The sequence below is a fragment of the Dasypus novemcinctus genome, chromosome 13, assembly GCF_030445035.2.
Source record: "Dasypus novemcinctus isolate mDasNov1 chromosome 13, mDasNov1.1.hap2, whole genome shotgun sequence".
In the NCBI taxonomy this organism is placed as follows: Eukaryota; Metazoa; Chordata; class Mammalia; order Cingulata; family Dasypodidae; genus Dasypus; species Dasypus novemcinctus.
Window position 1 is genome coordinate 98,214,902 of NC_080685.1, and position 18,662 is coordinate 98,233,563.

The following is an 18,662-nucleotide window of genomic DNA, read 5'->3' on the forward strand; positions in this document are numbered from 1 at the left end:
GAGAGGACTGTGTACAACTTCACAACTCAGTGATTTTGAAGAAAATGTTTCAAGGATAAAAAGTTCAAACCACTATCAGCGAATTCATACTGGTGCTTTTGTAGTAGTTTGAAGGGCTTTGACTGAAGAAGGGGTGTAAATTAGTGGGACTCTTAAGTAGGGAAGGAGAAAACTCTTTTCGGAGGTTACGGACTTGGAGGACTCTTTGACGTAGCGGATATCGGGCTGCACGAAGCCCACAATAGAGCAGCTCTAACTCGGTCGAGGGTTAAAAGTCTACCCCTCAACTACCAATTTAGCTGTTTAGGGCCCGAGACTCCAAGGCCCGCCCAGGAGTCCAGTGCCTCGCTGGGATTTGACGAGCTCTCTACCCGGCCTTACCACCCCCTCCGCCCGTCAATCACAGCGTCAGTGCCCCAGCCCGACCTTTGCCCCGCCCCTTTCAGTGACGCAACACCTGGCGCGCTTCCCTCTTCGCGCCCCCGCCCTCAGGTTTCCCTTCAGTCGCTTCAGTTCCTCATTGGCCCGCAGACTGGAAAGGAAAGGGAAGCGGCACTCTATTTAACTCTCTAAACTCCCTCCTCTAGTTTTCCGGTCTTCTTATAGGTTGTCAGAAGAGCACCTATAGCCCGGAGCTGTCGCTCAGGCGTGCAAAGGTGCTCTCTGCTGGAGGGCACTTCCCTTCCCTCCCAAGGGAATTCGTTAGGCTGCTGTGACGCACAGGGCACCCCGCTAGCCGTCTGCACTTGGGATTGGCTACTGTCGAAGTCCGTCACACCACGGGACCCACTCTTCTGCCTAATTTCCCAGCTCCAGACGCTGGCTAGCCTGTCGAGGAGGCTACGCCCCACCCCTCTCGCGCCGCTTAGCTCTGCTATTGGCTAAGAGAGCTGGCATGCTTTCCCCCCCTCCCCCGCACCCCTCCCCACGCCGGCCGACCGGCCGGCACTTCGGAGAGGCTGGCTGGATCCCGCGGAAGTTGTCAGTCAAACACTTCCCTTCCCACCCCGCGCCGCGAAGCCACGCCCCCCGCCCGCGCGCCCGCGCGCCGCCGCGCGCGCACACGCTGCCCCCCCTGCCTGTACCCACCACCCTCCCAAGTTGGAGCGGCCGCTCGCTCGGGGCTCTCCGCGGCGGCGGACGGGCGCGTGGGGGAGGGGGCCGAGCCCGCGCCGCGAGGGTGTGCGCCGAGGGCCGGGGCGGCGGGTCACCGCCTCGGGAGATGAGGGGCCGGCGCTGACAGGGAAGAGCGGTCACCGCGGCGGCGGCGGCGGCGGCGCGAGAGGACCTGCGATGGCAGCGCCCCGGGAGGAGGCTCCAGGCAGGACGGGCTGCGCTGGCTGTGGCCACTGAGGTGCTGGCGACTTGGGCTGAAGGAGCGAGAGCCGCGCTCGGCGTTGGCACCCCCGCGTCCTCTCCTCAGTTGTCTCAACTTCGGGCTCCTCTTCACCCGCCCTCCCCGCCCGGAGTCAACAACTTCTTCACCCGCCTGCGCCCTCGCCCTTCCCTCCGTCTGCCCCGGGAGCCGGCCGAGCGGCGGGGACCAGGAACCCCCGGGACTGAGATGTGGCCGTGAGACGTTGGCGGGCGGCGAGGAGAAGCTCGGCGGCGCCCGGGAGCGGGAGGGCGGTGTGGCCGGAGGGACGGGCCTGAGGGGCGCGAGGGCTGCGCGCCTCCCGCTCGCCGCCGCCTCCTGCCGTCACCGCGGCTGCCTGTTCCGTGCAGCAGCAGCCGGAGCTGCCAGGCGCCGGGGCCGCGGAGATGTCGTCGTCGTCGCCGCCGGTGGGGGCTGCCGGCGCCGCCATCTCGGCCGCGGAGAAAGTGGACGGCTTCACCCGGAAATCGGTGCGCAAGGCGCAGAGGCAGAAGCGCTCGCAGGGCTCGTCGCAGTTCCGCAGCCAGGGCAGCCAGGCGGAGCTGCACCCCTTGCCCCAGCTCAAAGGTAACAACCCCAGCTCGGGGCGCGCCCGCCCGCCGCGGCGCCCGCAGGGCCATTTCCTTTCTGGGTATTCGTTTTCTGGCCGGGCTGGGGCTCGTCGCGTGTGAGCCGTGTCCCCCCGTCGATGCCGTGGCGCGCCCTTCTCCCCTTTTTCAAACAGGTTTGACGTCAGGAGTCGTACTTCTTTCTTCTCCCAAATGCCCCGCGAGCTTCCCCTGTCAAGCCCCTTCGCCACCTGCGCGCTCGCTTCCCTGCCTTTCCCATTAGAACTCCCTTCCCTTCCGCCCCGCCAGGTAAAGTTTTTCGCTCTTTCTCCAGGCTTGCCCTCTCCGAGTCTGGCTTTAGCTGCCTACGGTCTTATCTTCCGACCTCCTCTTTCCCGAGGCTCCCCGCTCCTCTTTCGGCCGCCCTTGGCTAGTCCTTTACTTTTCCAGTTTGTAAAGCCGCTTCTCCAATCCCCGTCCCGCTGATTTCCCTAAGAGTCTTACGGCCCAGCGATCCTGGTGCCCACGAAGGCTGTTAGCTGGCCCTCAGAGGGACTCGTAATGGAATCTGAACAGCGTCGTTTCTTATTGACGGGATTGGTAGGTTTAAATGTTACCTTTTAGTCCAAAGAATAGGAAGGCTTAAACTACCTTAGTACCTGAGAAGACATCCACAGTAATTTTGGAGAAGTACAAATTGTTGCTCTGCAGTGGAGTGAGAGCGTACCCCGCCCGGCGGATTCCGGGGCGTTTGTAGGTTTGGACCGTAACTCACAGTGCTGTCTTACGGCTCTCTTTTTCCCACTAGGTTTAGAGGACTTTAAGTTGTTTCCTGGTGTTCTTATTCTTGCGAATTACTAATTACTGACTGTTATTTTCATGATTTTAATATCTTCTCTTTTTATGGGCTAGAAATTGTTGGACAAAAGAATAATACTCCTAGACATTTCAAAAATTATGCAACAAAAGAACTCTGATAGACTTCAAGATCCTTTGCCTTGCAAGGCCAGGAAATGTTCCGCTGATTTTTCAATTCATTTAAAAATTTCTAGCATCCCCTTCAAGACCCGTCTGACCTTTACTTTGAATCCAGACTTATTTTGGCAAGGAGTGTAAAGAAAATCCTGAATCACATCAAAGGTAACCTACGGCAGTTTTCTGGCACCCCATTTCGACCCTACACTGCCCTGCTTCTTGGGGTGCTCCTAAATCAAGGACATCCAGAGCCGGAATCAAACAGATCCTGAAAGACTTTATTTAACATGTTTAGTCTGTTAACACATTTATCATTTAGTCTTTAGCACACAAAAATCTTAGAAATCATAGTGAAATAGTAGATCAAAATGGTACACATTGCCAAGACTTTAATACTCCAGGGATGTCACAGCTATAAAAGGATTTCTTCTTGCCTTTTGAAACAGTGATTGCTATTCATGGATTTACAATTTTAAAATTAAAGCATCACAGTTTTTATTGTGTTGATTTTTTTCATTAAGTTGTCAGGTTTCTTTTTTTGCAGTTTGAAGGTTTGATGTTAGCATTTTTAAAAATTTGCATTTTAGGAAGATATTGTCGTTCCTTAGTATTGCACTTACGAATATTGTACTTTTTTAATAAAAAATAATTGAATATTAAACATGCGGTTCGTTTCAAGCCAGGAATGGCATCTTTAATACATTTTGATTTAAAAGCCTGGCCCCAAAAAAATTGAGAAAAAAAAATCCTGGCAAAAATATACATAGAGTCCATAATCTGAGTTAAATGGTATATGGTTCAACAAGTTGAAGGTACCATTTTATTTTTTATTTATACTGTTTAGTTAATAGTAGAGAGAGAAAAAAGTAAAATTGCAACTTCAGATTCTAAATATTTTGCATGAAAATATAGTATTCCTCATAAGGAAAGTTTTGTCTTCAAGATAAGTTTATGTAAATTTAATGAAGGAAATAAGAACCTTTATATGGATTACCCCGTTTATAGAAAAAACTCTGCTTTTTATTTCAGATCCCCAAATGCTTGAAAATTAATTTTTTAAAGGTCTAGTACTTCATATTTTGGTGTTTTATGTGGTACTACAGTGTTGTGTGTGTGTTGTTTTTGGTCACTCGTATTTTTTTCCATTTGTGGCCTTAAAAAAACAAAAACAGTGGAAAGCCCTTTAATATGTGTATGAAAGAATTTTTCTTCCTGCTCTGAAATATAATCTTACTATGAAGTGATTCAGATATCCACTGCATCCAAGATCTTTCAAGTGTTTATACCAAACTACTTATGTTACACTTTGTCCACATTGGTCTGAACTGGAAAGGTGCCAACTGGTTTTCCTCAAAGCGTACTATGGTATTAACAAACAACAAAAAATCCTAACTCTTCATCTGTAAGAAGCTCCATTGCATAAAATCATTTAGTAAGTAGATTGTAGGAATTTAGTGGTGAGAATGTTCAGAATAAATGATCTGTTTTGCTATAGAAAGTATTTAATAAACAGGTCTTTATAAAAGGATTTTTTAAAAAAATGATTAACTGTTATCTGAATCTTAAAAATTAAACTGCTTTGTACTGTATAGCTTAATTTTTTTTTCCCCCAGAACACCTTTTGTCTCATTATGTTAACTCTATAAGCTCTTCTGAGAGCTAGATACTAGAAAATAAAATTGGGAATATGTTACCATTTTTTTCTGTTTGTTTACTTTAGCATGACTTAACTTTTCTACCTTAAACTTTTCACCTGGCAACCAAGAATTAGGAAACTTTTAACTTTTAGAAAGTCTTTATTATAGCTGATGGAAAAATTTTCAGTCTGTTCGACCTAGTTTGTTAATTCTCTGGAAGAATTGGTCTGGTAAAGTAGTGATGACCTTATATTTACATAATGTTTTAGCATTTTCAAATTATTTTACTCTTCTTTCTTTTCTAAAGATTTATTTCTTTTTTATTCCCCCCACCCCGGTCTGCCCTCTGTGTCCATTTGCTATGTGTTCTTCTTTGTCCGTTTGCATTCTTGTCAGCAGCACTGGGAATCTGTGTCCCTTTTTGTTGTGTCATCTTTCTGCGTCAGCTCTCGGTGTGTAGGGCGCCACTCCTGGGCAGGCTGCAATTTTTTCGCGTGGGGCAGCTCACCTTGCGGGGTGCACTCCTTGCTCATGGGACTCCCCTTCACGGGGGACACCCCTGAAGCACTCCTTGCGCACATCAGCACTGTGCGTGGGCCAGCTCACCACACAGATCAGGAGGCCCTGAGTTTGAACCCTGGACCTCCTATGTAGTTGGCGGATACTCTATCATTTGAGCCAAATCTGCTTCCCTTTTCTTTATTTTTAATTACAAAAATTATATTGTTTATTCTGAGTAGTGAACTGATCCAAAAATGAGTAACTCCTAATCTCTGATAGCCCTGTTTTTTTTTTTACCTCTCCTGAGGTAATGTGTGGCCATCCACAGTGCAATGTATTTTCACAAACATATTTGGTCATCCCAGCAACTTTGGGTAAGACCATTATTTTGCCCATTTTATTGATGGGAAAGTTTAGGCTTTATCAGATTAATTTCACGCCTGTGATTATTTTTCTGGATGGTGTTGCAGTGGACCCTGGGACCCTGGTCAGATGATTTCATTTTTTTTTTTTTAGCATGTCCTCCTGTAATCTGCTTTAAGCAAACTTGAAGCAGTATGATAATGTTGGGTCCTGGGTCAGAGGTACATTTCTAATTTTTCTGAATCAATTTCCTTATCTGAAAAATGGGAATAATACCTTCTATCTCCTTAGAATTGTGGGAATTAAGTGATATAATAAAATTAAAGTGCCTAAAAATTGGCAAAGAATGTTAGTTCCCATTCTCTTTCATATTTGAAAATCCTAGATTAAAAGTGTTTTCAAAGTGAAGGATTCACAGTAGAATTAGTTAAGTAGTAAACTTTCCTAGTATATTTAAAATTAATTTATAATAAGTTCTCAGGTATGTAATTTATGTGAAGTTAGATAAAGTAGTAACATGTTCAGCATAAGTGTGGAAATGGAAATAGGGTAGAGTTAAACTCTTTAAAATATTAAAAAGTTACTACCAAACAAAGAAATAGAACTAATTAGTAGAATTGTATGGATATACATTTCTTATAGGAGACAGCCTGTATATAACAAAGAACTAGATGAAACTGGTTTTGAGATTGAAGTGCCCTTGAGATGCTGTGAAGAACTTCCCACGCATCACTCACATTCTTTGTTGGTCCAGTCTTAGAAACTGGATCCCAGTACTGAGACCAGGAGTAGTGATGAGGATTTTTGAAGTGCTTTGATTACCTTTAGGGGAAAAATGTGTGTTTTTTTTGCTTTCTGACTTTAGACATCTGTGCTCTTATAGGGTAATTGTGGAATTAGAATACTGACATATAATTTGAAGTTTCAGAACTATCTTAATGTTTTCTGGGGAGAAAATACTACTCATCCAACTTTCACGGTTTATGGATCTTCTCATAGTTAATATCATTCCATCTAAACTCTTAAACCCCTTTTCATAGTTAGGATGACATTAGAGAGGTTGAGGTTCACCCAAATGTTAATAAAAATGTTTGTTTATAAAGAAATAAAACGTTTTAGTCATTTTAGGACTACTTTCTGGAAGTGGAAGAAAAAGTTTTTTAAAAACTTTTTTTAGAATATACTTCTTAGAGAAATCATCAAATAAATTGTCCATTACTATTCTTTACATGAAGGAAGAATTTTTCTATTTAAGCCTTTAACATCTTCAGTTCCTATTTAGGATGGTATTCCTGTCTTCCCCCCATTTTATTACCTTCTCTGATTCTTAACCAAATATTGAATTATGTTAAGAAGTGTCTAGTTGAATAAAATGATAATCCAATAAAATGTATTTAGTAAAATAGTGTCATCATTGGAATAGAAACTATCCTGTAAATAGTAGACGTATGTTCTCCTCCTTCATCATTGATGATTCAGAATTTCTTTGGAGTAGTTGTTTAACCCCTCTAAACTACAGTTTAATCATTTTTACCTGCAAGAATAACATTTCTTCCTTGATGAATTAGCTTTTTATAAGTTATTGCCCCTATCTGGGTCAAAGGCTGGTTGTTTATCAATGAAAGCAATACATTTGGGAAACAATATATTTTTGTGTTTCATTTTTGAAATTGTCAAAAGTTGGGGTTTGAGATTTGTTTCTTTTTCTCTGACACTCTGGTTCTCATTCTAGCTGTACCCTTCCAAAGCTTTAAAAAAAATCAATGCCGGTGCCCCACCCTTAAGTGATTCTAAATTAATTGATCTAAGGTAGGATGGGGAATAAAAGCACCCCAGATGACTCTGATGAGTAACCAGGGTTGAGAATCCCTGGTTTAGCATTATGTGTCTGTTGATTTAATTCTTTAATGGAGACATTGGCCTTTTCTCTGTGATATTCCTGGCTCATTAGCCAGTTGTTAACATTTCCTGCCCTCACTCCCACCTCCTGCTATTTACCTTTCACTCTGTTAACTTTGCTGCCCCCTGTGGCTAATTAGCTGTTTTCCTAAAGTGTACAATGCTGTTATATTCTGGAGTTTTAAATACGGTGAGATGATTCTATCTACTGGATTTCACGGTAGTCTTCATAATTAAAACTGAACTCTTTTCATTTGATAACAGGTTGTCAGTTTTTTCCCCCCTTCTCTTTGTGATCTTTGGAGCTTTGGCTGAGCTGCCAAGTAAAATTGAGAACATATAATAGAGGTTTGCCTGGTTTTATACCCATCATTCAGGATAACAGATGAAGATTCAGCCGCTTTGGAATGCGAAACTGCTTTCTGCTCTAGGTTCACAGCAGTTCTACCTCTAGACCTAATATCACTACTGTATATGTTGAATATAAGGTACTGAACTTCACTGTGTTTTTGGTCATTTATACTTATTTAGCATCATGAAATACTTTTCTCCAGAGTATTTTCACATCTATTATCTTATTATCTTATGTAGTATCGACCATAACTTTTTTTTTAGAGAAGTTGTGAGTTTACTAAACATACATGCATACTATACAGGATTCCCATATATCATCCTACAGTGAACACTGTACATTTGTTACAAATGATGAAAGAACATCTTGACCATAGCTTTTGATCAAAGATGGGGCAATGAGGACTTGGGGCTACTTATATACATATCACTTTTGTCTTTGGCCTTTCTTCTAACTGGTTTGAATAACACTTGTTTTGTTAATTTGTCATTTTGAGTCAGTGTTCAGTTGTTATGTAGTGATGTTCTCTCTCCAGAATGAAATTAATTTCTTGTGAAAGCAGAAGTTATCTGCTCTTTATATGCCATTGTAGTACCAAGGACAATATTGTACACCTAATAAATGTGGTTATGTAGACAGAATCACTGATGTGATGAAGAAATTACCAGTTGGTTGCCTTGTAGTTAGCCCTCTGTCTTCACCCTTCCCCCATTATTAATCGATCAGCAGATGGATTCTTTTCTGATTTTTTTTAATGCATTTATGTCTAAAAGTCATTCAAGGTTATTAAATAAATTCTGCATTTTTAATACTTTCATAGTGAATGGTAAATTTGGGTTTAAAACTGCTCATTCAGTAGAAGTTTGTGTGGAAAAATAATACTGGGTTTATTACCAGACATGGACATTGTATATGTAAAAATTCAGTAAGCTGAAATAATTAGTTTTCAGTAACTTCTAAATTTGTGGTGCAGTTTTTATTTATAAGGATGTCCTTGGAGGCAATGAACAGGTTTAAAATATATAATTACTTTTAGTGCATTATTATGTAATAAGGAACTTAAATGCATTGCTGAAAGAGGTTTACATGACAGGCTAGGTTTATGCAAAATTGACTCTACTTGTCTGAGCAGGATATTGGCTAATAAGCAATTTCTAGCCTACTTTATGTGTATACTTTTGAACTCTATTTTGAAGGAATTTATTTATGTTGGTATTTTGAGTTGAGTATGATGAATTATATAGTCCTGTAATTTTGATTAGGTCTCTTAAAGAAGCCTTCTGGGATTTAATTTAATTTAATTTAACTTAATTTTGTTTTATTTTTGTGGTGTGGTTTATTGTATGTGATAGGTTCACATGCTAAAATTCATAGAGCCTGTTTCCAGCTTGGATACTGAAGGCAGAGACAAGGATTTCTCTGGGACACACTCCTTCTGCTGGAATGGTGATGCTAACTGCAACTGCTACAACCTTACTGTGTTATTCCTTTGAGTATAGATGTATGGGGCCTCATCAGTCATTGCAGTTTATCCTCCATTTGGCAATGATTTAATTCTTGTTGTTCTAAATAAATAGTTTTGCCATTTTATCGAAGATGCTTTTGTTAAGGTAGAGTTTAAAGCCTTAAAGAGGGTATCTCTTGGATACCCTCTAAGGCAGGGGTTAACAAGGGTCCATGAGCTTGAATTGAAATTCAAAAAAGCATTCTTGTGGGGACGTGTTAGTGCAGGTGTGATATGTTTATTAAATAATACACAGTATAGTGTGGACTTAGTAAGGGGTCCATGGTTTTCACCTGTCTGGCATAGGGGTTTGTGGAACAAAAAAGGTTGAGAACCCCTGCTTTAAGGTGTTGCACAGTTAATGAATAAACTGTATCTAAAGAGGTTAAATGTATGAAAAAAGGATTTTTAAAATACTGGGCTTAGAACTTGCAGTTTAGGAGTATCAAATATTAAATATAGCTTCAAAGTTATAAATTTTGTCTGTTTAATTGGTTTTGCCTTTCCTTCAGACTATCAGTAAAGAATATTCTAGAATTATAGGCGTTATCAGATATTGATGATTGTTAACCCCATGACTCTAAATTAATAAAGTAAATAAGAAAACATGGTATTTTATTGTGTAACTTAATTTGATTAGCAAAAGTGGGTGGTTTTTTTGACCATTTTTCAGACAAACTTTTCTAAAGATGCAGTATTCTTATAAAAAGCATCTGTTGAAGTTACAAATAAGATATAACTTCTGGAGGATTTGTACCTAATTTTATTTTATTTTTAAACTTGCATTGTCATTCTTTTCATTGGCCAAAGGAAAAAAGTTTTGTTTGCCTGCTGTTGAGACTAGACACATATTTTCCTTTCAAAAATCTAGTACAGAAATATTTTCCTCTGGTTTCCATAGTGCTTAAAATATAGGTAAAATTTGGATGGAATGTGGGAGAGTATGGGCTATGATGTGGACCGTTGATCATGAGGTGCAGCGATGCTCAGAGAGGTATTCACCAAATGCAGTGAATATCTCATGATGATGGAGGGGAATGTTGCTATAGGGGGAATAGTCGGGTGAGGAGGGTGGGGGGTATATGGGGACCTCATATTTTTTGAATGTAATATTAAAAAAATGAATAAAGACAAAAAATATATAGGTAAAACTTTGTGAAGTAAAGTGAATAAAACTATACTAAAACTAAAACTGAATACTCTTCCTTTTGAAATTAAGTGCCTTTAGGAGCTTGTAGTTTGGTGGGAAATCACATAAATAAGCAGGCAGTTTTAACTAGTATAATAAGTGTTGTGATTAGATTAAGCATTAAAATGCTGGGGAGTATTTGGGGGACCCAGCCTAGTTTTGGTATGGGAGGGGAGAGATAAGGGAAAGCTGTAGGGAGAAAGTGACAGGTAAACAGACCTAAAAGACCTGAAGGTGTTAAACCAAGACAGATGGTTACTAAGAGTCCACCTAGACTAGGTCCTAGAAGGATGCTATGTGCAGACCCAAAGGTAACGGAGCATAGCATATTCTGTGTATTGCCAGCAGTTTATATAGCCATGATATACAGTTTAACAAGGGAATGAGCTAGAGAAGAGACTAGAGAAATAAGTAAGGTCTAAATTAAAGAATGATGCCATGTTGAAGCATGGGTATGGGCATTGTACTGCATTTATACCCAATAGTAGTGTGAAAAGTGTAACAGGGGATGGGAGTAACACTATTAGGAGACTGTCCTCGTAATCCAGACAGAGATGATGGTGGCATTGTTTAAGTGGAGATAGGGTGATATCAGGCAGGACATAGAGAGGGAAGAATCAAGGAAGAGGCATTTTGGAGGAACCATAGACTTGAAACCTTTTTTCTGTAGGTAAGGAGTGAATGGAAATTGTGTAAGTGGAGTCAGTGAGTATGTACAATGCTTTCAGGAAGCTTGGCAGTTAAAAAAAAAAACAAAAACGTCAGTACAGTTGCTGGGTGGAAGAAGAGAGACCATTTAGGAGGTTATTTTAATATGCTAGGTGAGATATGACCTGGCTGGGATTAAGGTAGTAACATGTTTTAATTAGGACTTGTTAGTGAATTGATTAGGGTCAGTGAAGAAAGGTGGGAGTCAAGGATGACTCATCGGTGTTTCAGCTTGGATAACCTGAGAAGGAACCAGATATAAAGGGACCATCCAGAGTTGTTTTTTGAAAATGATTTGTGAGGTGCCTTTTGGAAACCCAGTTATAATTGTCAAATGGGCTTTTGGATATGCAAATCAGAGTGCCCATTTAGTAATTTCTATGACTTCTAAACAATAGTTACATTCTTTATTTTAACCTTTACTTGCCTGCTAAGACTTTCAAGTTTGCTTATTAGAAAATGTCCACAGTTTGGGATGCTGACCATTTTGTCTTTTGGCCAAATTGTGATTCTCTGTTCTTTATGCAATGAAACACTTTGCATGTACACCAGATGGCAAGATGTCCTTGGTATAAATGTTAGGGACAAAACATGTTGAGACATGTGCATAAGTAAGGTTAAAGTTATTTATCTGTTTTCTGCCTTCAGACTTTAAAAGTAATCACATCTAGCCACGTCTTCCTCCACAGTATTTAGGCAGTCAGTGTTTAGGTAATACTTATTGAGTGAAATAATGAAGCAAAGCTATTGTTTTAGTTTCCTTAGCTGCGCAAGTAAATACCAGGCAATATGTAGGTTTAATGGGAATTTAATGGCTCGTGATTTTGAAGCCAGGAAGAAGTCCAAATCACGACATCATCAGGTTGATTCTTCTCCCCAAGACTGTGGCATTTTGGGGCTGGCTGCTGGTGATCCTGGTCCTGGGCTCCTTTGTCACATGACAGTGCACATGACAGCCTCTCCTGGCCTGTCCTCTTTCAGTTCCACTGAACTTTAGTCTCTTTCTTCCTGTAACTTTCTGTCTCAATTTCATTCTGCTTATAAAGTTTCCAGTAATAGGATTAACGCCCATTTTAATTGTGTTGGGCCATGTTTTAACTAAAGTAGCCTCATCAAAAGTCCCTACTTACAATGGGTTCATAGCCACAGGAATGAATTAAGTTTAAGAGCATATTTTTCTGGGTACAAGCAGCTCCAAACCACCAGAGCTGTTAAATTGTTTTAAAGAAAAACCTCATTTTGAATCTTGCAGTAATTCACAATTTTTATAATAATTTATAATGGAGTAATAGTTACATAAAACCCCAAACTTTTGAACACTTTGTAGATGAAAAAAACAAAACCTAGAGATTGTTTTTGTACAAGTAATTTTATAGCTTCATCTTCTTAATTATTGATTTCTCTCTGTAGTATTAAACTGAAGGTATATATTGCCTGCACTAAAGCAAAATGAGCACCTTATTTTCTAACAGTACAGAAGAGAAATACTTATAATTAAGAGTCTTAACAAAAGAGATAATCAGTTTCTTTTAGCCCCAACAGGCAGGCCAATATTGAACATAGATTTTTCTAAAAACTTTTAAAGCAGGGAATCATTATATCTTAAACTCTGCTGATGTAAAAATGTTTCATTGGTCATCTTTGATGTCTCTCTTTTAGCACTGTTTCCAATCCTCCCCACCTGCCTCCCCTTTCTAAGTAAAGCACTGTAAAATTTTCCTGAAGAAAAAATTTGAGAACATTTGTTTTATGAATGAGTACTGAGAAATAAGAACAGAACTGTTCAATCAACTAGCAAATTTGTTTCAGAGCTACATTTATAATTTAAAGTCACTGCTCAAAGTGATAATGATCTTTAATTAGCAGTTTTGAAGAATTACTATGGATTATCAAGAACTGACTAATATATGGCTCCTTATTTTTGCCTTTCTTTTGGAAATACTGAGTATTTGAGGTATATTTCAGTCCCTCTCTGCACAAACTCTGTACACATGGTTTTAAAAAACATATTTTGTTTGTGCCCACGTTAGCATAGCACACTGTCTTTCTGATCGTTCTTCCCCAATTTGAGGAAAGAGTGAGTAGTGGTGTTTGAGGGAGGAAAATAAATTGGGACAAGGTAACTGAGACTTGGATTTAAAATGCAATTGGGGGGTAGCAGATGTGGCTCAAGTGATTGGGCTCCCACCTGCCATATGGAGGGTCTTGGATTGGGTTCACAGGACCTCTTGGTGAAAGCAAGCTGGCCCGCACAGCATGGAGAGCTGGTGCAACAAGATCACAAAACAAAAAAGAGACACAAAGGGAGATAGAGACACAAAGGGAGATAGAGACACAACAAACCAGGGAGCTAAGGTGGCTCAAGCGACTGAGTGCCTCTGTCCCACATTGGAAGGTCCCGGGATCCGTTCCCGGTGCCTCCTAAAGACAAGATGAGAAGAGAAAACAAGTATGCACAGAAGAACACACAGCGAATGGACACAGCAAACAGTGAGTGCAAAAATGGCGTGTGTGTGTGGGGTGCAGAAAATAAATAAAACCTTTAAAAAGAAAGTCAATTGGGCCAATTCATGCACCACTTTACTGATTTCACTCCCGTTAAAACCTCCAGACAAGCTGAATTTAGGCATTTATATGTCATCTTAAATAATTTTCCACATGCATTTGTGCTTCTAGTGAATGAACCAGCCTAACTTTGAATCTAAAGTAGAGATAAAGTGGCAAATGGAACAATGAAATGTTTTTAAGTTGCATTTATTTTCAAAGTCATATTTCCTTCATAGGAAATTTCTGTCATTCATGTAGGAAAGATAAAAATAACCCAACTTTTACCTAGCTACCAAGTATTAGTTGAGCATTGGTTTTAGTATAGTCATATATTTTGATACTCTGTTTTTAATTTGGATCAACTGGATGACCCTTACATATAACATATTTTGAGAACTGCTTAAACCCCCCAACTCCTCTTTTTTTAAAGTTCTAGAGAAGTGGCTTCTCCTCCCATAGAGCAAGAAAGACTCTATTTTAAGATATAATACTTGCTGTGAGTCATGAGTGAATCTCAATTTTCATGGTTTTCTAAAATAAACTCACAGTATTTAAAGAATATGCAATGAGAAATGTCATATTCTTAACTACTCTATTTCTTTCATTATGGCTTTATTATATATTTTTAAAGACTTATAGGCTTACTGTTAAAAACAACTTAACCTTACAAAGGTAGAAAACAAAAATCCCCATCAAGAAGAAACCTTTTTTAAACTTTTGAGCATCTTTCCATATGATATAATATATGCTGTTCTGTAAGCCATTGTTTTCACTTAGTAGAATATTGTAAATAACATACACCTGAAAGACAAAAAATTAAAATCAGTTTAGGGTTTCTTCCAAATAAACTTTTATTTCTGGAAATACTGAATCAAATCATTTGAAACCTTGGTTGTAACTGCCTATCTTGGAAAATCTGATTGATTAAAGCATTGCATCATCTCCTTAGAAAAATCATACATAACATTTTGTATATAATTTCTGGGTTCTTTGCTCTACTCATTACTACAGCAAAGCCCATCCATCTTTCATGGTGGAGGAAAGTGGGTTGTCTGTGGACCTATAGACCTTAGGCCATGTTCTACAGACTTAAACAACCTTATTAAAGTAGCTGATACTTTTTTTTTTTTTAACACAGTAGCAGGTGTTTCTTAGTAGTTACCAGTAGGAGTAGTTACAAGATGGGTAACTCATTTTAGGCATCAAAACTGAAAATATCTTTAACTCTCCATTATAAAGATCTTTTTAATATTTCTTTTCCCCCCAAAATCCCAAGTGAAAAAGAAAAATGCTTCTAGAATTCTATTAAATGTAATGAATAGGAAAAAAAAATTTTTTTAAATGTAATGGATAGCAGGTTTTATATTTAAATAGAATTATGCAAATGACCCAAACATTCCATTACTCTTCTAGGCAATTTTGTTTTGTAGTACCTTTCATTCTAAAGCCCAAGATACCACATTCCAAGGAATCTACATAATATGCCCTATTAGTTCATCTGCACTTCTTGTTGTTCTTGTCTACTTCTTATCAGAGTGGTTTTTTAATTTAAAAGATAGCAAACAGTTGATTTGTTTGAAGTAAAATTGAACAGTATATTTAACTTCTTCTCTAATCCAATAATGTAGACATACTTATGTTTGAATGGTATTTGAGTAAAGCATGGAAATATTTACTATTAATATTTGCTCCTAAAAGTTTTAGATAGTATTCTCAGGGTTTCCTTAAAATGATATGCATTTGTATATTAGAATTCATTGTCAAGCTGTTAGGATGCATATTCACATTTTCTAAAATGTCATGTCTCTACAATTTTTCTCATTTTCAATTCTAATGAAATCATAGAACATTAATAAGTCATATTTCGTCACATTGGTGTGAATCACTTGTTAATAAATGTTTCTCCATTGTTGCTTTATAATAAAGTTTCAAATAAAAACTGACTTTAGATTTCTAGTTATTAATGTTCAAGTGGTATTGCCAGAAAAAGCTACATGTCCTATATTCTGTGCCAGTTTCTCAAATTAGAATCTTGGATTGCATCCTCAGCGTGTCACTGTAATGGTATTGCTGGGTTGCTATGATACAGTGCTTGTTCTATAATTTGTAGCATGAATCCTAAAGGAGATCCTACTTTAGTTTTCAACTATGTGAGTAGCAATAATTGGGAATATATTTTTTTCCTTTAAGGAAAATAATACCTATAAAAATGTTATTTCTATTATAAATGATGATTCCTGGTAGTTCAAATTATTTATTCTTAAATGGAAAATAGAGGAGTAACAATGAACAACTTGAAATAACCTCTTTTTAAAGAAGATGTGGAAGAAGAGGCTTTATAATAATATAGTTAAATTCCAATCTCGTCCTACTTAGTACTTGAGGTCTTTAAGGAAATGAAGATACACTAGAATTTTCTGGTCAGATGCATTTGAGACAGTACCAGCAAAACCATATTACAAGGAAAACTGCCAGATTATCTTAATGGACTTTTTTTTTTTAATTCAGCAAACTTAAAACCAGTACTACAGAGCCGTATTATTAAAATATTATTCTTATATCTTTTTCATTTTATATGGTGGGTTTGGGGTTTTAATTTACAAGTCCATGAAAATTTCTTATTTAATTAAATTAGTATAGGCAGCACAAAGATAAAGGCATGCTAAATGTCTTATATATACATTTGTGGTAGAATGAAATTTTATTATTGGTCAGTGACATTATCACAATTGATCTTTTAACCTTTATTGTCTTTCAGTAATATGTTTGGTACACGATAGGAAAGTCTTTTAGAGAATAGTACTGGACTAAGATTTTAAGTTTTTTTGAGGTATAGTTTGCATACTATATAATTTCCCATTTAAAGTACAATTCACTGATTTTTATTATATTCACAGATATATGCAACAATTACCACAGTCAATTTTAGAACATTTTCAGTACCTCAAAAAAAGAAATCCCATGGTCTTTAGCTATCATCTCCCACTCCCCTCCCCATTCTCCTATCTCACCCAGCCCTAAGCAACCACTAATCTACTTTGTGTCTTTATAGATTCTATGGTTCTGTGTCTCTCTCCTAGCCTGGTATTCTCATAATGCATATGTTGGTGCTTGTAGGTGTCTGATAGTTTCTCTAAGTCATCATTATTTTTTCATTCTTGATTCTCACTGTTCTTCAAATTGCATCATCTCTGTTGAGCTTTGAATTTACTAAGTCTTTCTTCTGTCACTTCAAGTATCCTATTGAACGCTTCTAGTGAATTTTTCATTTCAGTTATTATACTTTTAAATTCCAGAATTTTCATTTGGTTTTTTTTTTTTAATAATTTCTTTCTCTTTATTGATAGTATATTTGATGACATTGTCAACATCCCTTCCTTTCCTTTACTTCTTTTCTTTAATCATGGTTTCCTTTATTTCTTTGAACATATTTATAATTACTACTTTGAAGTATTCTTCTGTTAAATCCAAAATCTTGTTACACTCTCAGGCTCCGTCTTTTGCTTGCCTCCCCCTGCTCCCGTCCCCCCTCCCTCCCCAGTGTGTGGAACATCCTTTACTGTTTCTTTGCATGTCTTATAATTTTTTGTTGAAAAATGGACATTTTAGATAATATAGCAACTCTGGTATTGCCTACCAGCTGGTATTGCCTACCAGCCCTTACCTCTGGGCTTGCTGATGTTATTTACTTGTTTATTTGTTTAGTGACTGGATGCAGTTATTTAGTGAAATCTTTCCCTTACCCATGCCACGCCTTGGAGTATTAAGTCTCTGAAACTGGATATACCTGAAGCTGTGCTTTCCTGAGCAGCACAGTTACCCTGGGATGACAGTGATTTTGGAAGGATCATTCAGTTGTTCTTATCAGTGTTCTGGGGCATAAATTATTCTACAGACAAATCCAATCAAATTTGTACTTCTTTGAAGGAATAGTTCTGAAGTCAGTTTTGATACTGGTTCTGACCACAGCAGAGCTCCTCCAGCTGTTTCTTTCCCTGATTTTCTCCTGCAAAGTAGATGGCTTACAGTTTAGCTTGTATCTTCAATCAATCTATGAATCTCCTCCCAATTGTCTTTCATCACTGGTGTTGACAGTGTCCTTAGGCTTGAATTTTTCCATGCTTTGTTGCAAATGAGGTCAGTTGCGTTAGGAAGGTATTTGTTCCTATGTGTTTTAAACTCTGAGTGACACTCCACCACCAACTTTAGGAGCTGAGTGTTGGTAGGGTTGGGGTGGGCAGTAGCCTGAGGTCTTCTTGGCTTGCCTCTCCTGGCATGGATTCACCGCCTTATGAACGAAAACGAAGATCAGGGGGCCCAGTATTCTTAGAGGTGCTATGCCCAAAGACAGAGTCTCTGTCCCATATGTGGGGACTGGGTGGAAGAAGAACCTCCACATCTCTTGACTGTACTCTCAACCAGAATTTTTTTTTAAATTTTTTAATTTTTTAAAATTTTAGTTTTTCGAACATAGATTACACAAATGTCACATAAAATATATAGGGGATTCCCATATGCTCAGCTCCCCACACCTCCCACATTTTCCCACATTAACAGCATCCTTCATTAGTGAGGTACATTCATTGCAATTGATGAAATACATTTGGAGCATTGCCACTAAGCATGGATTAAAGTTTACATTGTAGTTTACACTCTCTCCCACCCATTTCTATAGGTTATGGCAAGATAATATCGTGTCGTTCAGGACAATTCCTAAGTCCTGAAAATGCTCCCTGTATTATACCTATTTTTCCCTCTCCCTGTCCTCAACACCTCCAATGGCCACTGCCTTCATATCAATGATATAATTTCTTCCATTGCTAGAATCACAATAAGTCTATAGAAGAATACCAGTAACTCTACTTTAGTCCATAGTTCATTCCCCAATCCTGAGGATTCTGGGATGGTGATGCCCACTCTGCTTCTAATTGAGAAGGGGCTGTAATCCCTTGGGGCTGATGGATAGGACTCTCTTGCTTGTAGTTGGAGAGTCTCTTGGTTCCTTGGTGTGGAGGTTGTCCATCACCACCTCCTGTTAGTTGTCCTGGGTGAGAGCAATGAACT

General features: G+C 39.0%; 1 protein-coding gene across 1 annotated transcript in view; it reads left to right on the forward strand.

Annotated features, from left to right (window-relative positions):
- The first annotated feature begins 1,037 nt into the window (after positions 1 to 1,037).
- Positions 1,038 to 18,662, forward strand: part of PPP2R5A (protein phosphatase 2 regulatory subunit B'alpha) — a 107,850-nt gene continuing 90,225 nt past the window's right edge. Inside the window, exon 1 of the mRNA XM_004480997.5 lies at positions 1,038 to 1,942. Within this exon, the coding sequence (XP_004481054.1) occupies positions 1,762 to 1,942 (181 nt within the window). The 5' untranslated portion in view covers positions 1,038 to 1,761. The remainder of the gene's footprint in view (positions 1,943 to 18,662) is intronic.